Genomic DNA, 22916 nt, shown 5'->3' on the forward strand with positions numbered 1-22916 from the left:
CCAAGAGCGGCCGCCGCCTCTGCCGGAGGAGCCGCGGGGCCGCCACACTCGCCCCCCGCCCCCCCGCGCTCACTCGCACTCACACCCGGGCACAGGAGGCGGGCGGCCCGGGCCCCACCGGCCCCCCATGGACGCCCCCGGCACGGGGCGCTGAGACCCCGCGACGCTGCCCAGCTCGGTCCAGCGCGCCACGCCGAGGTAAGGGGGAGGGAGCGAGGGGGCATTAATATGCAAATATCTCGCGATTGATTATGCAAAGCCGCAGGGCTCTCTGGCCAGCTCCCCGGCGGGCTGGGGGTGTCCGGGGGGGACCCGCTGCCAACCTCAGCTTGCCCCGACGCCCCCGTGACCCTGTCACAGCCCGGGAGCTTGCAACTTACGCCCTGGAAAAGGGAGGTGTTGCTAGGAGGTCGGTGGGCCCCAAGGTTCGCCGGCGGAGATGGCGTCCAGGCCTCCCCCTCGAGGGCCCGCCCGGCCTCTGTCCGGCCCGTCTGCTGCGTATTCCCGGGCCCGGCCCCGCTGCCGGCCGCCCGAGCGCCCCCGCCCGCCGCGCCGCGGTTTGTTTACGGTGCGTCGGAGGCCTGCCCCCCAGCCCCCACCCCTAGTCTCCCAGGCCGGGCCGAGTGGCCTTTGCAAAGCTGCCTCCAGCTGCGGAGGGCAGTATGAGTGGGGTCGGGGTTGGGCTTGCCTGGACCCTGGGAGAGAGAAATAGCCTCCCCACACACACTTCACGCGTCTCCCCAGTTGATCATGGCTCTCTGGTTGCAACACTCCTAATTGCAAAAAACGAGGCTGGGGGGGGCGGGTAGCGTGTGTGTTGGGGGCGAGTGTATTTGAGGGTCCCTAGATGATTAGGAGAGTTGCAAGCTAGGGTGGTTGGGGAAGAGAGGGAGGAATGGATCTGTGTTGTGTGTGCCCCCCTTTTTTCCTCCTCTTGCAACGTGTCTCCTCCCGTGCCCCTTCTCTGCCTGGGGCCGTTCCTTGTCTGGTGTAAAAGAAAGGCCTGGGGTGTGGGGGGATTGATAGGGGCAATGGAGAGAGCCACTGTTTCTAGGGGCGGAGGTCACAGAGGGAAAGCCAGTAGAATTGGAGCCAATTCCTCAGTGATGGCTCTGGCCCCAAGAGGGGGAAGGGATGAAGGGGGCTGTTGTCCAAGATGAAGGGGAAGCAAATGTGACATGCAGACACGGAGATATGCCCACACAGACAGCCACATGCATACCCAGGGACACCCAAGCAGACTCAAGGACAGGAGCTGCTGGACACACCCACATGGGGACAAGGGAAGTGGCAGGCTACTGCTGCACGGGGGAGCTCAGAGGGGTGGGACACACCCACGGGAGACCGACCCATGCACATACCCACGCACAGGGTCACATGGAGATGTTGTCACACACAGGGGCAAGGAGGAGTCGCTGTCACCCACACAGAAAAAGTCACTATCGCACGCATGCATGAACATAGAGCAGTTGCACACAGCCTCACATTACAAAAGACCCTGTCACTCACAGGCACACACGTGCTTGCATGAGCCCAGTCACACAGGCATTATTGCCTGCCGTGACAGTCACCATCACTCAGTCAAACACAAATGCAGTTACACATCAACACATGTATACACAACTTAGCAACAAGTATTTTCCAGGCCTCCTACTGTGGATCTGTGAGGTTGCATATACAACAAAACCCCTGCTCCCAAGAAAATTAAATTTATTTGTGTGAAAAGACTTTCCTGCATAATGGTGCAAGGGATGCATTCGTGATAACGTTCTCCGTCTCTATCGCTTGTCATCCCATCCTACTAGATCGTGAGCTTGAGACCTGGCAGAATCACTCCAAGAGCTCTGGATCCCAACCAGAGCCTAGCACAGGAAGTGCTCTGTAAATACTTGTTAATGGATTGACTGTGGGAACTCTGGACACAGGTGCACTTATTTGCACACAGTCCCAGGGACTCAGGTGCAGAAGACATTCACAAGGCTCGGGTTCACACAGTGACAGGTCCACACCGACAGTTGTATCCAGACAACCCCGGACACACACACTGTAGCTGTGCAGTCAGGCACACCCCTAGACGCACACATAGTCATTGACTTTTTCCCTAGGTTTTTTTTTTTTTTTTTTTTTTTGAGAGACAGAAACTAGAGCAAAGAGTAGGGGCAGGGGGGTTCCAGAGGGCCGAGTCATGGGCCTGAAGCAGTGTCCAGCAGCTGGGATTATCTTGGCTGCTGAGTGAGGGGGGTGCTGTGGTCCCTATCCCCACCCTAAAAGCAAATGGAGAGGGCCATCTAGATGCCCCTGCTGGGTCATTTGTCTCAACCTTTCCTGGGGCCATTCACTCACCCCCAGCTGAGTTCCTGCCTCTCACCCTGAGTCTGGCTCCTTTTCCCACCTCTGCCCTCCTGTCTAAACTTGGAAGCCTTCCTTAGGAGGCCCTATGCTGGTGAGTGTCTGGGTGAGTGATGTGTATTTTTGACTTGGAATTTCTCTCTAACGCTGTCTCTCTGTTGCTGTGTATTGCTGTGTCTGATTCCCTCTCCTTGTTTCTCTGCCAGACTGTAACTCTCACCCTGTCGCTACCCGTGTCTACCCCTGTTTTTGTCTGTTTCTGCCACAACCTCCTTTCTCAAAGCTGGGAACTGGCAGTGATGTTCTTCATAGTTTTCCGGTTGTTAATACTCAAACCCCGCCCCTCAGTCCCTGCCTGCCCTGCTTCTGGGGTCATCGAGAGGTTGGGGTGGGGGGCGGGGGGCTCAGCTGGCTGCTCAGGACATCCTGAACTTCCTCAGTACTACAGCTGCAGGCCAGCAAGTTTTGGGGGCTGGGAATTGGGAGAAGGGAAGGGGGTCACCTACTGCCTGTGCTAACCCCTCAGACTGGCAGGCTCAATCAGGAGACAACAGATCAGTGGAAACCTTGGGTGTGCAGGCCACAACAAGCTAGCTCTTGACCAGGCCAGTGAGGAGCTCCCCACCACCCTCACCCACTGGGAGAGAATTGTCCCCATGTGCAGTGGTGGGAGTTGGCAGGACCCACAGTGGCCTTTCTCCACACCCCTGGCAGCTGAGACCCACCTCAGAGATGCCCAACAGCTGTGTCCTCTTTGCCCAGCCTCAGAGCTTGCTTCTGCCTAGACTATGTGCGAGGCTGAGTGAGGCCCTCTCCCATGAGTGCAAGCTACAGCCCAGGGCGGCAGAATGAGCAACTCTTCCAGAGAGGGAATCTGAGTGGGGGACACCAAGCATTTCTGGTCATGCTTTCCCTCTAGCTGTGGCCTGTTTGAAGAAGCACTGGTAGTTATTCAACCATAGAGAATCCATGGACTGCCACAGAAGGGTAAACTGAGGCTTGGTCACAGGGAACACAGAGCTGGATGGAAGACCAAGGGTATTTTATTGTTCCTCTAGCAGGTAATATCCTGTAATGGTTAAGACAGGGACTTCTTTGGAGCTATACTGCCTGGGTTTGGATCCTAGCTCTGCCACTTGCTGGTTGTATAACTTTGGGCAAGAGATTTAACCTCTCCTTTGCCTTATCTGTAAATTGGGGGTGATAATACCTACCTCATCATTCAGATTTTTGAGGATTAAAGTAGTTAGAATATATATATAAAACATTTAAAAAAGTGCCCGGTGCATAACAAGCACTGTATGTGTTAGTTGTTACAATGAGGAAGCCTGTGGGTCTGGAGTCCCCTGGATTTCTTGGGGGAGCTTGGGAGAGAATTGGATCTCCTAGACATCACAGGAACAGGAATCAGATGGGAGTGGGGTAGGCACAAGAGGTCCCTAATCTCTAGACTATTCCTACTTCATGTCACCATTTTCTCCCTGACAAGTTTTTGCAACCAGAGTCCTTCTAATCCTTACCTTTTAGCTGTGTCTTAAAAAGAGCTCTTGACACCTCAGCCTGGGATATACCTCCCCAGTTAGGGGCATGTGTGTGAATGTTGGGGCATCACTGTATCTCTGTTGGGACAAGTCTGAGCCCTGGGAGTAGGGGAGAGAAATAACAAGGAAAGCAGGCTCCTCTCTCTAACCCTTCTTAGGTGTAGAATACAGCACCCTTCCTCTCTCCTGGGGACCCAGTATTCCAGCTACCTTCCACCTACCAATCAACCAAGACCCAGCCCTGGCTGACAGACACCAGATTCTTCCCCCCTGTATGGAGGGGCATTAGTGTGAAGGGTGGTAGCACTGAGTAAGGACCAAAATGGTGGGTGTCGCACCTTGAGATCCAGGGTCTGTCCAGGGTTGCCTCTTTCCCTCTGTGAGTCTGGTGATAAGACTCCTCTCCCTCAAATCCCTTCTATTCAGCCCCTCCCCTTTCAAAGTGCAGCAAGGACAATGAGGGGATGCCCTGTGGTGAGCCACTGGGAAGCCAGTCTCAACTCTAGTTCTCGTGGCTGCAGAGGTGCTTGGGGGACTTTCATACGTCTTGAGGAGGGAGGCAAGCATGACCACGATAGGAAGAGCACTGGCAGGGATTTGGAGGCTGGGTTTTTGCCATCCACCGGTTGCTGACTTTGGACCTAGGTTTTCATCATCCGGAGACGATGATGCCTACTTCACTCAAAGTGAGGGTAAATAACATACTGTAGGATGACACTTGTGTTCAATTCATAGTGCATCCTTGCATGGTAAGCAACGCCTATGGATTCTCTTGGCCTCCCAGGGCCTGGCATGCTCCGGGATGGGGATACACATGCTGCCTGGAACCAGAGACAGTTCTCAGTCTCTCACAGAGGCATCTGGGGCTGATGCGTGGTGAAGGGCATGTGGTTTTCAGGCATATGGTGTTGCTTGCCCTCCTCCTTGGCAGGCCAAGGCAGGGGTGCCAAAGGAGACCTCCCTTTTGTATACCTTTGTGTGAGGTGGTCCAGAGGGAGGGGTCAGAAGTTCTCTGAGTCGACAAGGGAAGCAAGATGGAACTTACCGGTGCTCAGGAAATGCTATCATTGTTCCCCTGCCTTGAGGGGACCACAGACCGGGGTTTAAGATTAGGGCCAAAGACACAGCCACACACCCCCGGTAATGGCAAAGAGCAGCGCGAGTGACTGGCTCAAGCCCTCAGCCCACCTCCTCTTCGTTCTCCTCTTTTCCTCTTGTGAGGAAGAGATGAGCTCTTGGCTCGCAGAGCCTGAGCTGCCTGTTTCATTTTGTCTTTTACCCAGGAGCGTGGGCGGGGGAAGGGGAACGGGACCGAGGCTTTGGTGGCTATCGGCGTTTTTGTACACATCAGTGAGTGGGTGTGTTGTGCGCGCATCCATGTGTGCGTGTTTTGTGCATGTGTGGGCTGGGAGGGCTCTGAATATCTGAGGAACGGTACCCAGAGCCCGCGGCTCTGCGCATGCGGGGTGAGTGTGTGTGGCTGCACGTGTCCGTGTGTGTGCTGGAGACTCAGCTGCATTCACTTGCGCGCGCACACAAACAGACTTTAATATCTCTTCCCATTCCTTCTCTTCCTCTCCCCTCCCTCTCTCCCCCTTCCCCTACCCCCTTCTCTCCCTCCTCTTTCTCCCCTCCTCCCTCCCCTCTCTCCCTCCCTCCCTCTCTTCCTCTCCCCCCTCTCTCCCTCCCTCTCTCCCTCCACCTCCCCCTCTACTGCTTGTGTGGGTGCTAGCTTCTACCTCCCTGGGAGAACACCCCTGCCTTTCCTTTCTTTTCCACCATTCTGTTCCCTCCTGGGCTGTGCTCCCCAGGGCTTGGGGACAGTTCCTCTCAATGGCGTCCTTCTCCTTCCTTGGAAGAAGGGAGTGGGGAAGGGTAGACCCCAAGCCCTGTGCCCATGATACCATCTGCAGTGAGTGCTTTGGCCCCGTGACATTCATGCCTCCAGCCTTCAGCTGCCCCAGCGCTCAGCTCCAATTACCCCTGGCTGCTGGGGGGGGGGGGGGGGGGGGGGGGGGGGGGAGAATGTGCCATGACTGGCTTGGGGGTGCTCCTAGCTCTGCCCTCTTGGCTACTTCATCTACCACCTCTATTCCTGAGGGGAATTGGGGCAGAGGACATGAAGTTCTGTGGGTTAGCAGGGAAGGGGCTGGCCATGAGGGATAGAGGTGAACTCTCCACCTGGGCAGCCACCTTGATGCCTTACTGGAGCTGGCCTAAGTGGGAGGAGGGAGAGGAGAGCAGCAGGTGGGTGAGGTTGTGTTGGGGGGAAGCACAGTCTTTGATGTTAATACTGGGCATCTGGCCCAAGGCAGGGCTACTGTTTATGTCCTTCTGTCTCTGACCTACAGGGGGGAGTTTCCTGTTCTATTCTTTTGGGGGAGAGGATCCTTTGTTGATCCAATCTCCCCCTTATGTCATATCCCCCACCCCCATCTCCCATTCTCTAGCTTCTAGGGTCTCACAGTGGCTAGATCAGACTTAAGGGTCTCTGTCCTGGAGCTCCAGATTCCTGTCTCGTGGGTGCCTAGCTGGAGCCCACCAAGGAGTGCTGCCTCCTGTCTTCCCTCCCTCCCTCTTGCTTGCCAAGCTGGTGCCTGTGTCTGTGTACTCCTCTGCCATCTCACACCTGCCAAATAGTACCTTCCTTCCCGCCTTCACTCCTCCTCTCTTTCCTGGCACTAGGATAATAGTGAGTTGGGTGGGGCAGCCCCAGCACAGTCCTTACCCGAGAATAGAACAGGGGAGATCTGGGAAAGGAGAAAGAGGTCCCAGCCCTGAGAGGCATCTACCCCTCAATGTGGGGGCCCATGTTGCTGCTGCATCCTCCACCATTGCCAGACTCCCAGGGGCTGTTGGTGCTTGTGGCTGCCCATGGGAGCCCATGCTGGCACAGGCGGCAATGTCTGCACACAGATGCCTGTGTTTGCCTGTGCATGCCCGTGTGTATGTTTGGGCTACAGTGGCCACCTGGGCCCCTTAGCATCACCCTTCTTGGCTCCCATGGTGTGGAGTCAGGGCATCAATGCCAAATCACTGGGAGTTGTGGAGGGAGTATCTCCCCCCACCCTAGCAGCAGGCAAAGGGGAAGGGGAGAGGGAGGTGTGAACCTACCCACAGCACTATTAATAGCCCACATGCCAGGCCACCAAGAACCAGCTGTCACCGTGGAAACCATTTCTACTCCCCCCTCCCCCAGACTCCATAGGGTGGGACTTAGGCAAGGCATGAAGCACCCCCCACCCATCTTTCTTTGTTACCTTTCTCTCTTTGTCTCCCCTTCCTTCATTTGTCTCTATTCTCCTTATCTGTCCTCCTCTCTGCTTCACCCCTCTCTCCCCGCGCCCCACCCCCATCTCATCGCCGCCCTTCCTTTCCCTCCACTTGTAGCATCCTCCACTCTACCCCCGTCCCTGCCCAGCCCTTTGTTCTTGCCCCTCCTCATCTTTCTTCCTTTCCTCCTCCATCCCTTTTACCCCGTCCTCCTCTTTCCCCCCTTTTCTGGGCCCCCTCTGTATGAGTGTGTCTTTCCCTCTGTGGTTGGCAAGGAGGAGGGCTAGGCTTTCTTTAGAGCATTAAGGACAAAGTTTGGGGGCCTCAGACAGGTGGGGCCAAAGCCAAGAGCAGATACTCAGGAGAGTAATTGTATAGAATTAGGACCTAGGTGCTGGGGGCAAAGCGTCCTCTCTGGCAGCCCCGGGAGTCCTTTGGGAAGGTCCCTTGGGTCCACAGGACTGCAGAGTGGGACAGTCTGGCAGTGGGAACTTGGCATGGTGCCTGTAGATGCCGCATTGGGCACTTGTCTCTGTCCCCCCATTGTAGAAGCACTGAAGCTAAATGAAATGCTTCCCCCTCCACGAACACCTTGCCCACACTGCCACCCGGCATCTCTTATCTGTCAAAGAAGGAGTGGGTGGCCAGGCCAGCTGACAGGTGGATGTTGAGGTCCGGCTGTCCATCCTAGTCTCAGAACCCCATGGCTCCACCCCTGTGCTTCCCTGGGGCTAAGCCTCACCTCTGCAGGGGATGCGCTAGGAAGGAGCTGGGGGGATTAAGCTGGGCTCCAGGAGGAGGGGAGAGAGGCTGCCCTTCAGAGTGGGTATCCTTGCCCTACCCCTCTTCCCAGCCGACCATTCTCTGCCCACAGCTAACATAGGCTCACGTGGCATGTGCCTCCCCACATGCTGGGCCCTCTGCTTGCTCTGTGTCACCTCAGAGGCCCAGGTATGTCCCTAGAGTGATGACAAGGAGTCCCCAGGGGTTCTAGCTTCTTGCTAGGTGCCAGGTGAGGGTACCCTAAGCAGTGAGGGCAGCGCCTTGCTCCTGTGCCCACTGCCAGGGGCTCAGTGTAGCCTGGGTTGTACCAACAGGCGCTAGGGCACCATTCAGCTCAGCACAGAGGTGGGGCAGAGAGGGAACCTTTCCCTCCCTGCAGCGGGCACGTGCAAGCCCTTGGCAGTGCCCAGACGCATTTAGAGTTAAGGCTAGGCTGGGGAGGGGGAAGGGAAAATAAACATGGTGGCTTAGGTTGGCACTGCCCCAGGTGTGCCCTATAGCAACTGGCGGTGGCAGGGGTGAGAGAGGAGGGGGCCCTCCAGAGCCATGGCCTGGGGCAGGAGCTGCCCATGACTTGTGGCTGCTGTTGGCATTCCCTGCCTGGCCTGGCCTGGCCCACAGCTGCTAACACCCATTCACACACACCCTGGCCCTCTTCGCCTGCCCCCAGGGCCTGCTCCCCAGGGCTGCCCCTCTCTCTGCATGCCCACTCCTGTGCCTGCCTCCTCCCCTCCCTGGGGGCGCTTGGGCCTCAGGCTGGCGAGTGGATTTTTCCAGCCTCTGTAAACAAGTGGTGGCAGCATGCCAGGTGGGTAGGAGACAGGGGAGGGGGGGCAGCACCGCAGCCAGGGTGTGCCAAGCACCGAGGCACAGCCTGGGGTGGGGGAGACGGGGAGACACCCAGAGAGAGAGAGAGACATTCAGAAGCAGACAGACAGACCCAAGGAAGCCTTGTCGGGCACAGATAGAGTGGAAACGAGCAACAGAAAATAGCCCTCTATTGTCCAGCCCATCCCCCACAGCTCCTCTGGCCCCCTACCCTTCACTGCTCTGGCTGAGAGCAGCAGGCCTTGGTGCCCAGTCCCTGGGCATCCCCACCTACTTCTCCTCCTCCCCCCACCTCCTCCCCTTAGGGCTGGCTACGCCATTATAAATTTATAACAGGAATTTCTCCACAAGCCAAGAAAAACTTGACCTACTTTCTTGACGGCTCACTGGGCTAAGGCTCCCCGCTTGCACCCCCCCTCAGTCTCCTGTCCAGCCCCCAGTGCCCAGTCTTGGTCCGTGGGGTATCAGAGACAGAATGGACCACCTTTCTGTCCTCCTGCCATGCTCCCCACACTGGGGGCTTGCCTGAGTGCAGTGGCCCTGTCCCACTGCCCTGCCCTGCCCTGCCCAATGGTCTGACTTATCTCACAGGTCCCCTCCCACCCTGGCTCCTTATCAGTTCCTGGGGGTGGGGCAGGGGGCCCAGGGGCGAGGTCTCTGGTGCAGCAGCCACGTGATGAAGGTTGTGTGTGGGGAGCTGCACCCTTTGTCCCCCTCTCACATGCCCACACCTGCCTGTGTATAAGGACAGCGAAGCCTCAGGTCTCCAGCCTGTGGTCAGAGATGCAGTGTAGAAGGAATGGTGAGCCTAGGTTGGCACTGCCCTGGACCCCAGGTAGCAGAACAAGGCTTGCTTGCGTTCAAGCTAGGCTTCAAGGTTTTAATCCCTGAGCCACCTGCTTACTAGCTGTATGAACTCGAGAGAATGACCGAGCTTTCTGAGACTCAGTTTTCTCTCCTATAAAGTTCTGCTGCCCACTTCGGAGGATACATGTCTATTCATTCAGTCAGCGTGTGACTTTCCTTTCTCCTTCCCCTTGCCATTCTGGTAGATGGCAGCTCAGCTAACCTAACTGGGATGTCTGGTCCTCAGACTGGAAGGTGTGATTTGGGACCTTCTATGGACAGCTCTGGAGTCCTTGGAAGGCCAGTGTTTGGGAGTCATAACTTGGCCAGCAGCAGGGGAGATCAGATGGGCATTCGTGATCCCAGCCCCCATGCCCACACCCCACCCTCTCTTCACGAGTACCCCCATGCCTAGGCTGAAAACCGCTCATCTCTGGTCTCCTCTTGCCCTGTATTATGATGAATTTTATCAAAAAGTGGCTAGATGGTAACAATAGCTAGCACTTAATAGACATTTGTTAAGGGCCAGACACTTGATTGAATGTGAGGATTGAGACATGGTACATGGATGACCTCATTCTTTTCCTCTATCCCTTCCCATGTTTGGGGCTTAGGACATGGATCTCTAATCTTGTCTGCTATACCTGTTGAACTGAGGGGTTAGTCTGCTCCTCTCCCTGTGGCTGCCCTCCATCCCCACCACTGTCTTGTTACGAGCCCCAAGAGCCCAAAATGTTGTCACCAAAGACCTCCTAACCACCCATCCCAACCATGGCGCCACCTTATCCCTGCCTCTCTCCTCTCTCTGCAGGGACTTCTGGACAGGACAAGACTCTGAAGCTACTCCCCCAGCCCAAGACCCCCCCTCACAGACCCAGCTTTCCCTCCAGCACTACCACCTGCCACTCTCTGGCCCCCCTCACCGCCCACCCCCCTTGGGGCACAGGGCATGGTGCAAAAGACCAAGTGCTGAGGCGGGCACCATGGGTGCTGTGCCCTAGGCCCGGGTGGCGGGGGGTGGGTGGCCTGTGGGCGTGCCGGGGGGGCCAGTGTGCCCACCCCAGTCTCTTGGCGTGCTGGAGGGCATCCTGGATGGAATTGAAGTGAATGGAACAGAAGCCAAGCAAGGTGGAGTGTGGGTCAGACCCAGAGGAGAACAGGTAATTGGTCCAGCAAATAGGTCATGCCACTTCCTAGGTGGCAAGCATGGTGACCTGGTTGGGCAAAAGAGAGCTGAGCTTCAGCCTTTAGGGGAATGGGAGCAAGGCCAGCAAGCCCACTGCCTACCTTTGCCCAGGAGATGAGGTCATGTTCACAGGTGGCAGAGAATTAGGTACCTGGACTGAGAGCCACTCATTTTAGAGTAAGGAGGCGATAGAGAACAGAGGAATTACACGCAGCAAGTATGTTTACCCTCCCTTGACAGTACTGGGCAGTCTCAAATGTTTCCAACGTCCCCTCAGCCACCCTCACCTGAACATGTGAAGTTCAAACAGCCTTGCCACTTGCCTCCTTTCCCTACCAGCCTATTCACATCTGGCCTCTATTGTGTGGTCCACGAGCCATAGGGCATGAGACATGACAGTTCAGGGCACATGCACCAGTAACTGTTGGTCACAGCCCATGCTTATATTTGGAACCTTTTGGGAGCCCCACAAGCTCTTCCTTGTTCATCGGCAAGGGCGGGCACTGCCATGGGGCTCCTCCCAGGAAGTGGAAGTAAATGCCAACTGTGAAGGTTTTGCTCACACGTGGAGGAGGCATCAGCCCTGCACACATTGCTAGGGATCAGCTACCTATGATCTGCATTAGCCTTAAGGAGCCCAGAGGGTCTCTACCTCTCCCGTCAACTCCAAGTGGCACAGAGCTCTGTGCCAGTTGGCATGGTGCCCCTGGAGCTGGGTACAGCCTGTGCCTATGGCCAGGGAAAGGATGGGGGAGGGGGTGCTCTGGGGAGCAGAGTGGCCGTTGCCTAGGAGACCAGATCCTGAGCCAGGAGGCCAGAGGCCTGGCCAGGCAAAGCCCTGGGGCCCAAGACTAGGTCTCTGGAGGGGTGGAGGAAGTGGATGGGGCTGGCAGTTGGGTAGGGCACCGGGAGTTTTCCCCGCAAAATCTTACCCTGGGGGCCAGGGCAGGCTCTGAAAAAGAATATCTGGCATGTCACTACATCGCTCTGATGGCAGCCTCTGTGCCTCGCTGCCCAGACTCCTATGTGTCTGGGAGAGTCTGCTCCTAACCTGAGAAAGGCGGGAATGCAGGTTCCTGGTCCCCCAGAGCTGCAGCCCCTTCTGTCCTCCACCCCTCCCCCATGTCCCTGCGCCACCTTGTGGCTGTCCATGGGACTGCATCCAGAAGCTGTAAATCTTGTAACTGCTGAAGACTGCCAGCTCAACTGGGGCCTAGGTGGCTTGGAGTTAGTTCCCCCACACCCTCCCCTCCTGGAGGTGGGAGGGAGATCTGACCTTCCAGCCATTGAAGAAATCAGACAAGGGTAGTCCCCAGAGAGCGTGGAACACAGAGCTGTCTTTGACAGTGACCCTGGCCAAGGTCACTGTGTCAGTGTGTTGGGAGCTGCATCAGGCTCCAGGGGGAGGGGCCTGGCAACATGCAGAGTGGGTATGGGAGATTATACAATTGTGCATGCATGTAGAAAGCTTGTGTAAACTGTGTGTGATGAGATTATGTAACACATGTGAAGAGGCTGGCAACATATATGTGCATTGGCTGTGGGTTGCTAACGCCTTGCATGGAGGTGCTCAGGGTCTTTGTCCTGCCTCTCTGATCGTCCAGTGCATGGCATCATCAGGCACCACAAGTGGGGCTGCAGTTGGCTATGTTAAACGGATGCCATGGACAGGGTGACTCTGGAGGTCCTTTCCTATTCTCGTATTCTTGATTCTAGGTTCTAGTTGCTAGGTTGCTAGGAAAACTATATGTTTTCAGTCACTATAGTTATTTAGCATGTGTGTATGACCTGGAAATCAAGCAACATGTTTACTGGGGAGAGGGTGGTGGTATTATTAAATGCCTATCCAGAGGGTTGCATAACACATGGACATATCATAGAAGTCATATAACCCATTTGAGAATAACCTGAAAGTTTACATAGACATGGAAATCTTGGTGCTTATTTACCATGCTTGGGTTTATACCGAAGGCTACATAGTTATTCATGTGCAGTAGTCTTGTGTTGCATATATAAGTGTGTGTTCAACTGGTTATATAGCTTTAAACATGTGCTGAAGATTCTTTCTGCATGTGTCATGAACTGAAGGCTTAAATAGATGGATATTTTGTGGATTCTGGCTGTTTAAGGTTTTATAATGTGGGTGTGTGTGTGTGTTTGGGGGCCCTAGAATATGCTTGTGTTCCAGCCAAGTCCCTTATCTTCTCCCTGAAGCTTCTAAATAGCTGGACCCTTCTCAGTTTTGTCAGCTGACCTGGGGGTGGGAGGTAGAATGAGGACACTAGATGCAGGGAGTTGGGCCTGGGGGCTTATATAAGCCTATTGGATGAGAAGAGGGCTGCCCAAAGACAGCTCTGTGATTCTGCCCACTTTGCCCCCATCCAGTGCCAGGTCACCAGATGGAAAGCGAAAAAGAAAGAACGGCCAATGTTCCCTGAAAACCAGCATGTCAGGTGAGCCTGGCTGTGTGTGCCCTTCCTCCTTGCTCTCAACCCCACCAGACCAGACCAGGACTCTTCTGGAGCCTGGGCATGTACCAGCAACTCCTATGTCCCATGGGGAGAGAGCCTCCTGGAGGGCTTGGGATGGACTTGTCTGGAGGTGAGATGGGTGATGTAGGCATGCCCCTTGAAGATGGATTAGGTCAGGAAGGGCCTCTTCTTCTATAACCCCCTTGCCTGGGAACCCAACCACCATCCCTGAATCAGAGCCTAGACTAAAGGGCTGAGGGGCTATATTCCTCTAAGATGAGCTACTGACATTTGCTTCTCCTTCTCCTGTATCCCCTGCTCTTCAAATTCAGCAATAGAAAAGCCCCAAATGGGCAGGCAGAAGAACTCTGGGATTCTGCATATTCTTAGGGAAGGAGGTGGACTAAATAACCTCTGATGTGTCTCTAGGATTCTACCCTTCAGGGAGGCTGGGCTAGGGGATGGGCCAGGCAAGAAAAGTTGGGGAATGGAGACAGTGTAGGAGCCTCTCTGTTGGGGGCCCGAACCATGCCTGCCTGCCTGCCTCCCTTCCTCTCTCCCAGGGTATATCCCTAGTTACCTGGACAAAGACGAGCAGTGTGTCGTGTGTGGGGACAAGGCAACCGGTTATCACTACCGCTGCATCACTTGTGAGGGCTGCAAGGTATGGACCAGCTGGCTCCTGCCCCTACCCCACCACCCAAGTCCCCATCTCACTCCCTGTAAGGCCCTTAGCACCTGGCACAACAGATGGCTCTATAAACATGTAACCTAAAGCTCCCCTATTACATCATCATCATTTCTCTTCTCTTATTCATTCATTCATTTGTTCATTCATAGTTCCTGCTCTGCCCCCCATAGGTGAGATGCCTAATCTCTCTGAACCTTGGTTTCTTCATCTATAAAATGGGGATAATTCATAGCCAGTGCCTCGTAGAGTTGTTGAGAGAATTAAATGAGTTCATTCACATAGAGTGTTTAAAACAGTTAACAGACACATAAGAAGCACTCAGTAAATGCCAACTATCATTTATCCATTCAGCGTATTAGGTGTGAGATGTAGTGTATGCCCTGCCCTCAAGCTGGTCACAGCCTACCAGAGAGAGATAGACATCAGTTAAAACCAACATCAGTGTTTTTCAAAATGTGATTCGTGGTCCACCTGCAGTACTAGTTAAATGCAGATTCCCAGGCCTCATCCCAACCCTACTTAAACAGAGCTTTTGGTGGTGGAGCTTAGGAATCTGCCTTGGAACAAGCTCTGCAGTTGCTCTGCTGCACCTGGAAGGGTGACAACCAGTGCTGGTGGGGTGTGGCGGGGCCCAGAGGAGAAGAGGGTGCAGAGTCTCCCTAGGCAGAGAGCACAAGGTTGTAGACTTGGAAAGGCTTAATTAGATTTCACTTCAGACATTTCAACCTGCATGGTTTTTTTCCAGGATCATTACCTCCTGAAAATGTAAAACCTTCTAAGAAACAAATATTTTAAAATATGTTAAGGCTTCAAGTTCCTCTCTTTCTTGGTGTCAGCCAGACCAAGACCGCCAGAGATTTAGAGTCTCATAGCAGTGTCCCTGGAAGCAATACAAGCAGTGTAACATAGACCAAGGAGCCTTACTTTCAAGAACATCTAAGTCCCAGAGGAGCTTCTCAAAAGGACAGAGATGCCTGAGCCCACCCCTAGAGAGTCTGATGTTATAAATCTAGAGTAAAGCCCAGGAATCTGTATTTCTGATAAGTGCCCTAGGTGATTTTAGTGCATCCCAGAATCTGAGAACTCAGACCTCAGTGTCCCATACCTCAAGAACAGTTGTTTTGCTGCCCATTTTGCCATTTGGGCAATTTAAGTAAATTAAACGACTTTGGACAAATTGCTTAATCTCTCCAAGCTTCTGTTTTCTAGTCAGCAAAATGGAGATAGTGACAGCTCCTATCCCATGGGGTTTATGTGTGTTAAATGTGATGATGCGGCAGAGAAAAGGCTTATAAAGTGCCTGGCACTTCCCTAAGTGAGCCTTCAACATGATATGTAGAATTGAAATATTTTTTTAAAGCTACTAGAATTCATAGCCAGTGCCTAATTATTTTGACATTTTGACACCCCCTCCCCATTTCATGAACCCTACCTGCATGGGCAACAAATAGCACGTATGAGAATGGTTTGGGGTCATGTTGTTTTTAGAGTCATTAAGCAAGATGGTCAGTCAGTCAGGTACTAATTGGACTTCCAGCGCTGCTGTTCCTTCAGGTCTCTCAGCACCTCACACCATCCCAGGCCTAGATCTCCCACTGCAGCCATCATCCTCACCGCCACCGCCACCACCACCTGTATCCGTGGACCCCTACCCTTTAGCAACTGGGGGAACTGAGGGCATGTGTTTCCAAGGTCCTTCTGAGTCCTGGCAGAGTCAAGTGACCCTGGGCTTGGCTGTGTCAGGAGTACGTCAGGTTCCCTCACTGATTCTGCGCCCCCTCCCACCAAGTGAACAGCATGGTTGGTTCAGGAGGGGGGAGATTATGACCGCAATATGCTCTATCTGCCCCACCCCCACCAGGGCTTCTTTCGCCGCACAATCCAGAAGAACCTCCATCCCACCTACTCCTGCAAATATGACAGCTGCTGTGTCATCGACAAGATCACCCGCAACCAGTGCCAGCTGTGCCGCTTTAAGAAGTGCATCGCTGTGGGCATGGCCATGGACTGTAAGGGGATGGATGGGAGGCATTGGGCCAGGTGGCTATGGGTGGGGGTGAGTTCAGATATGGCAGCTCCCTCCCAGGGTACCCTCAGGGCCCATAGGGCAAAGTGACAATCCAGGTCAGGCTGATGGCAGAATGAATGTTCAGAATCTTGATCCCTGCTGCCCTCATCCCTGGGGAAAAGGAGACAGAGGATACTTCTCTGGGCCTTGCACATGAGCCCCAGTACTTACCAGCCTTTCCCCACTCCAGGCCTTAGAGGGACTCATTGGGTAGAAAGAAGTCCTGAGCACCCCACCCTAGCACAGTGTTCCTGACTACCAGAGAAGACACCCCACTTCTGGGTGAGAGAAGGCAGCTGTCATTGGCTAGGGATTGGGTTGCAAGGTCTTCTAGTAACTATCACCACAATAATGCTTTAGACCAGAACCTGCTGTGCCTCTGGGTCATCCCAAAGTGGAGGTGATGTCCCAGTGATTATCATGATCCAGGTTGTGCCACCCAACTGCTAGGTGATTTGGAAGTCACTTAACCTCTCCGGCCCTCAGTTTCCCCAACTTGTACACTGGGAAGAGTAGTTTCTGAGGTTGTGGAGAATGCCACGCAAAGGGCGTGTGTCTTCCCGTCGTTGACAGTGGTTCTAGATGACTCGAAGCGGGTGGCCAAGCGCAAGCTGATTGAGCAGAACCGGGAGCGGCGACGGAAGGAAGAGATGATCCGATCACTGCAGCAGCGACCAGAGCCCACTCCTGAAGAGTGGGATCTGATCCATGTTGCCACGGAGGCCCATCGCAGCACAAATGCCCAGGGCAGCCATTGGAAGCAGAGGCGGAAATTCCTGGTAAGGAGAAAGCGGGATATGGGAGAATGAGTGGCAGCCAGGTGCCTGGGAGAGGAGAGCAAGTTCAGGGTCTTGCCTCCTCCAGGAAGCCCTTTTAGTTTAATGCGCCCCAAAGCTGATACTCTTTATACCGTGGTGGTCTTGATTCATATACACCTGTATATATGTCACTGCTGTCTGGGTCCTGCCGATTGGGAGCTCCGCGAGGACAGGGCCTTGCCTTCCTCATTGAATTTCCAGTGAACTGGGTTGACCCCTCTCTTTCCTGCCCACAGTGACAGGGAGGAGAGGGTGAGGACACAATCACATAACAGTATTTTGGGGCACCTGCTGGGTGCCAGGCATTGTCAGGCTCTGGCAAAACTGAGTGCCAAGTGAACGGTCATTTGGAAGGAGAGGGATGGTTGGTTTTATATGATGGGGGAAGGCAGAAAACTGGTGTCTGGTTCCTGGTGGAGTGTGCCAGAGGGCGGAACAGCACACTGTTAAGAACGCGGACTCCGATACCAAGCAGATGTGTGTGTTACAGTCAGGAGGCAGACTGCCTGGGTTCAAATCCTAGTTCTACAACTTTCTAATCATGTGACCTTGGGCTTATTAGTTAGCTGTACTATGCCTCAGTTTCCTCATCTATGAAATGGAGGTAATTATAATATCTTCCTCATAGAGTTATGGTGAGAATTAAATGAGATAATATATGTAAAACATGTAGCCTAATGCCACATACTAAATACCCAATAAATATAGCTTCTATTATTGTGACATCACTTCTACTACCATTATGATTATTGTTATCATTAGCAGACTTGGAGCTCTGGCTCTGGTGTATTCTCTGCCCCCGAGGTGCAGGAGATGCCTTAGGCCTGGGATATAGCAATCCCAGGTACTGGCGGCCTCTCTTCCCCAAGCTGCCTTGGAGCTCCCCCTGGTGGGCAGGGAGCCTCAGTGAGAGGTTGCAAGGGGTCTGCAGCCCCTGCTGACCCCCATCTCTCCCTCTAGCCGGATGACATTGGCCAGTCACCCATCGTCTCCATGCCGGACGGAGACAAGGTGGACCTAGAGGCCTTCAGTGAGTTTACCAAGATCATCACCCCGGCCATCACCCGTGTGGTGGACTTTGCCAAAAAACTGCCCATGTTCTCCGAGGTGAGTGGTAGATGGGAGGAGAGACATGATACCACACTGGAGGGAAACTTGGGACTGCTCCCCAAGGCACCCAGCCTCAGCATGTGCTCACTTGAGTTTCTCTGGGCAGGAAGCAATTCCTCTAGGTCAACACCCTTGTAGTGCGTGCGCGCGCCACACACACACACACACACACACACACACACACACACACACACACACACACCTACTTGACCCCTAAGCAACCAGCGGGCTCCAAGTGTCCAGTCTCCCCAGCCCCTCCCATGCCCTTCCAGCCCCTCTCCCCACAAGTCTCCATGGCCATCCCACCTGTAGGCAGCCTGGAAGTTCTCATGTTAAAAAACACTAACTAGGGAACACGCTGCCATACTGTGCAGCTGGGCAACCTTGACCATGTTACCTAACTCCTTTGCATCTCAGTTTCCTCATCTGCAGCAGAGATGGAGATAATGATGAGATAATTGTGAAGTTTAATGAAATAGGACATATCTGTGGCTCACTATAAGTTTAGCTATTCAGAGTACATGCTACCAGCTGAGGCGAATGGTAGCCTTGCAACTTCTGGGGGGCATGCACAGGGGACACTCTTGGGGAGGGGCATGCTGAGTGTTCCTGTGGCCGTGCCGCCCTGCAGCTGCCTTGTGAAGACCAGATCATCCTCCTGAAGGGGTGCTGCATGGAGATCATGTCCCTGCGGGCGGCTGTCCGCTATGATCCCGAGAGCGATACCTTGACGCTGAGCGGGGAGATGGCTGTCAAGCGGGAGCAGCTCAAGAATGGCGGCCTGGGAGTAGTCTCTGACGCCATCTTTGAATTGGGCAAGTCACTTTCTGCCTTTAACCTGGATGACACGGAAGTGGCTCTACTGCAGGCTGTGCTGCTAATGTCAACAGGTACCTACTGGTGGGCTGGGAGGGCTGTCATTCTCTTCCTTCCTTCATCCTAGTGTCTCTGCTTCTCAGCTCACCACTGTGTTCCACAAGCGTACCTCTATCATCCAGGCCATCTCCATCACTCAGGCTTATACTGTGTCTCCTGTCCCCTTTTCTGTCACCCATTCCCCCTCTGTTCTGTTCCCCAGGCCCACCTCTTGCCTCCTGGTCTCTTCTCTGCTCCTTATCCCATCTTTGCCCCATTCTTTCTTTCTGCCTCCCGTCCCTTCTCTACCCCTATTCCCACCCCAACTCTCTGACTACCAACCCCTCTCTCCGCCCCCAGCCCTGTCCTATCTCCAAGTTTCTTCTCTCTTCCCAGACCCACCTCTCTGTCCCTCTGTTCTCTTTTCTTATCCCTCCATCCCCACCCCCTCAGTCCCACTCCTGTGCTCTGTGGGTACTCCTACACATGCCCCCCCAACAGTATGTTTTTCTCCTCTCCTTGCCCCATACCATCTCCCCTCTGTCTCCCTTCACCCACTCACCCTCATGCCTCTCCTTTCCTACAGACCGCTCGGGCCTGCTGTGTGTGGACAAGATCGAGAAGAGTCAGGAGGCGTACCTGCTGGCGTTCGAGCACTACGTCAACCACCGCAAACACAACATTCCGCACTTCTGGCCCAAGCTGCTGATGAAGGTGACTGACCTCCGCATGATCGGGGCCTGCCACGCCAGCCGCTTCCTCCACATGAAAGTCGAGTGCCCCACCGAACTCTTCCCCCCACTCTTCCTCGAGGTCTTTGAGGATCAGGAAGTCTAAAGCCTCAGGCGGCCAGAGGGTGTGCGGAGCTGGTGGGGAGGAGCCTGGAGAGAAGGGGCAGAGCTGGGGGCTGAGGGAGACCCCCATACCTCTTCTCTCCTTCCTCTCATCCTCGGATAGATTCAGCTCCCACACACACACCCGCACTACCCCGTCCCTCCTCAGAACCTCCAGCCCTGGGACAGGGCACACTAATGAACTTGCTATGAAAAGGACAGTGTGGGAGGCTGGGGGACCGTGTCCTGCAGTTCCCAGGACCCCATCCTCTAAGAAGGTAGAGGAAGAGAAGGAGAACTAAGAGGGGACAAGCCATCTTGACTGTAGGGGATAGGAATGTGGGGTGGGGGAAGATGCCCTCAACTCACCCCCTACACACACACAAGAGAGAGTCCCCTGCCCACTTCCTTGGCCTAGGTTCCCCCTCCAGGCTAAGGGCCTCTCTGCTTCCCCACATGCCTGGGTGCAAAGAAGGGCTTGGCTTGGCTCCTCCCTGGAGGTTAAAAATTATAGTCATTCTAACTGCACTTTGGAAACCAGGCAAGGGGAGAAGATAAATGAAGAAAAACTAGATAGAAAAAAAAAAAGAGAGAGAGCGAACGATTGATAGAGAGAGATGATATTAAGTTATTAACTGAGGCTGGCCAGAGGGGAGGAACCCCCCCCACCACCCCCATGCACTTTGAGAGTTGCCTCTCCTTCCCCCAAATCAGAGAGAACTGCCCTCCATACCAGGTCCCCAAGGTAGGACTGCCGATCAGAGCTGTGAGTTAACACAACAGGGTCCTGGCCACCCCCCTTGCCTTGCCCCTCCTCTCTCTGTGCTCCTTTGGCACCCCCATCCCAGTACCCCCTCTGCTCTCTGCCACTCGTGCCCGCTGAGTTCCATCTACCTCTCACGCTGGATGCCAGCTGGCCCCTCACCAGCCTGCCCTGCTGCCCACACAGCTCCCTTTTCAAGTGCCCAGCCCCAGGGGCCTCTCCCTGTCCCCCTCCTCACTCCTGCACCTTGGCACCCACACAGGAAAAACTGTGGCTCAAGCTCCCGCCCTCCACATCCTGCAGTATTAGCTACAATCCAGATGCTGCTGCACTAGGGGCAAGGGAGCTGTGTGTGAGCTTCTCCCAGAGCCTCCACCCTGTTAGGACTCTGTTTCCCATATGTCTTCTGGGCTCTCTCTAACCTCTGCCCTTGTCCTTCCCCACTCTCACGCACACGCAACACACTAACCCAGGCTTTGGGTGGGCAGGCACCAAGGAATAGGGTGCTTAGATCAGTGGCACTTAGTTGGGGCCCCAAGGGAGGGGGCAGTTGGTGCTCCTCCTTTTTTCTTTGAAGCTCTTTAGGCCAGCCGCCCCTCTGCCCCCGGGACCCCTTTCCCCTCTCCTTTTCTCTAATTCAGGGACTTTGGCTTGAGCCACCTCCCACCCTCCTGGTGAGGAGCGCTCTGTTGGTCTGCACTTGGGTGAGCTGCCCTCCTCCTCTTCCTCCCTTTGGCTGTTGCCCGCTCTGCAGGGGAGAAGGTCTGAGGAGGTGGCTCTCCCATGGGTGGGGCAAAGGGAGGGTAAGGAGGGACAGAGCAGACCAGAGGGCCCTGGGCTCAGGGCTGCATGTCGGCAGGGATGGATGGGTGGACATAGATGCCCCCGGAAGCCATGGGGAGAGGGGCAGGGAGGGGGGAGGGGTGCCAGGGCTTCCTGCGCTTTGCACTATTGGGGCAAAAATGTCTTAAGCAGTGGGGAACCTGCCACCCCACCCTAACCCTCAGCCTGCCACAGCCCCCTACACACACACACACACACACACACACACACACACACACACACACACGAAGGCAATTTTATGCTGCCCATCAGGGCATGTCCTTCCCCCCACTGTTCAGGTGTTCTGACAGAGGGGAGGGCCTGGAAGAGCATCCGCTGTCACCATGTGTGTGCCTGCCCTGCCCTGCCTTGGGCTGGTGAGCTGCACATGCTTTGTCTCTCCCTCTCTCTTGGGGCACTGATTCCTATATTCCTCCTGTCCTATGGGCAAGCCCTCTTGTACCCTCCCTAACCCTGGGGGCCCAGTGGAATTCCTGACCTGTCTGCTGTCTCCCCCATCCCTCCAGCCCCACCTCTACCCCTCCATCCCCATTCTTAGCCATGGACATGGTGGAGAAAAGGCCTTGAAGAGGCTTAGCCTCTTACAAGCACTTGGGAATACCCCCCACCCCTCCCCAATCATATGAGCTGTGATCCCCCACTCCTACTCCTCCCCTTCCCCCTCACTCTCAGTGATGTGGGATGTACGTGTTTCTCTGCGTGAATGTGTGAGCAAGTACACGTGGTGGCAGAGGAACTGGGGGGACTCAGGAGTGCCACAAACCTGCTCTAGAGAGGCAGCTGTCCCAGTCCCTGCTTTGGAAGTCGGGGACAGGGCCCTCTCCTGGGGGCCATTGGTGCTAATGAGGGGGATGGCCTTGACGTGGGTGCTTAGCATGCCTCCCCCAGTATTGGCCCGGGGCACTAGGGCAGGCAGGGTGGGGCAGCAGGTGCAGTATTGGTGGGAGGAGGGGCTGCTGAGAATAGGATGAGGGGGCCAGGCCAGGACAAGGGGGTGCCAGAGCCATGACCACTACCCCGCCCCCACCACCTGCCTCTCCATCTCAGTATTCCCCATCACTCATAACACACATACCTCATCCAGCCTCCTCCCTGCTCAGATTTGGGGAGGGTGGGGGTGGAGGAGCCCCTACCCCTCCCCCTGGTGGCGGGTCTACAGGGCTGGGAGAGGGCAGGGCGTGTGACATAGACACCGTCCATAAGGGGGACAGTAATTTCTGCCCTGGGAACTCCTGGGTGGGGGGAGGGGGACACTTCCTTGGAGGCGCTACTGAATGTATGAGAAGCTGGTGCTGGGGTGGGGGGAGGGGGGTAATGGCCAGAAACAGGGAAGGAGGTAGGTCCCTTCCCCAGGGAGGGGTGGGGCCAGTAGGGGTGACTTGGGGGGCTCCTACTCCTGCCCCACGTTGACAATCAGTATGTCTGTTATGTGCGATTTTTCACCCCGTTGTGTTTTGGGTCAGGATTTTAAAGAAAGATATTTTTATGGTAATTGTTGCTCGTCTATTTTACTATATATTTATGTAATAAATATATGATGAAAATAACCCCCTTGGGCACCCCCCCTTAGACTTGCGTGCTGTTTCCCTGTATCCTCCCATCTTCTGGCAGAGTACCCACCCCACAAACTGACCAGATGGAGAGGTGTGCCCCCAGCC

The 22916-nt window shown here is 54.8% G+C and overlaps 1 protein-coding gene across 1 annotated transcript; it reads left to right on the forward strand.

The window, feature by feature from the left end:
* Positions 1 to 6: 6 nt before the first annotated feature.
* On the forward strand, positions 7 to 22805 carry THRA (thyroid hormone receptor, alpha). The gene is made up of 9 exons (XM_011383050.1): positions 7 to 198; positions 10432 to 10780; positions 13192 to 13259; positions 13841 to 13941; positions 15830 to 15977; positions 16610 to 16815; positions 17815 to 17961; positions 18596 to 18854; positions 19406 to 22805. Exons 2-9 carry the CDS (start codon positions 10728 to 10730, stop codon positions 19654 to 19656), a joined length of 1233 nt encoding a protein of 410 aa, XP_011381352.1. The 5' UTR covers positions 7 to 198; positions 10432 to 10727; the 3' UTR covers positions 19657 to 22805.
* Positions 22806 to 22916: the final 111 nt, after the last annotated feature.

Source organism: Pteropus vampyrus, unplaced genomic scaffold (genome assembly GCF_000151845.1).
Source record: "Pteropus vampyrus isolate Shadow unplaced genomic scaffold, Pvam_2.0 Scaffold503, whole genome shotgun sequence".
NCBI classification, from domain to species: domain Eukaryota; kingdom Metazoa; phylum Chordata; class Mammalia; order Chiroptera; family Pteropodidae; genus Pteropus; species Pteropus vampyrus.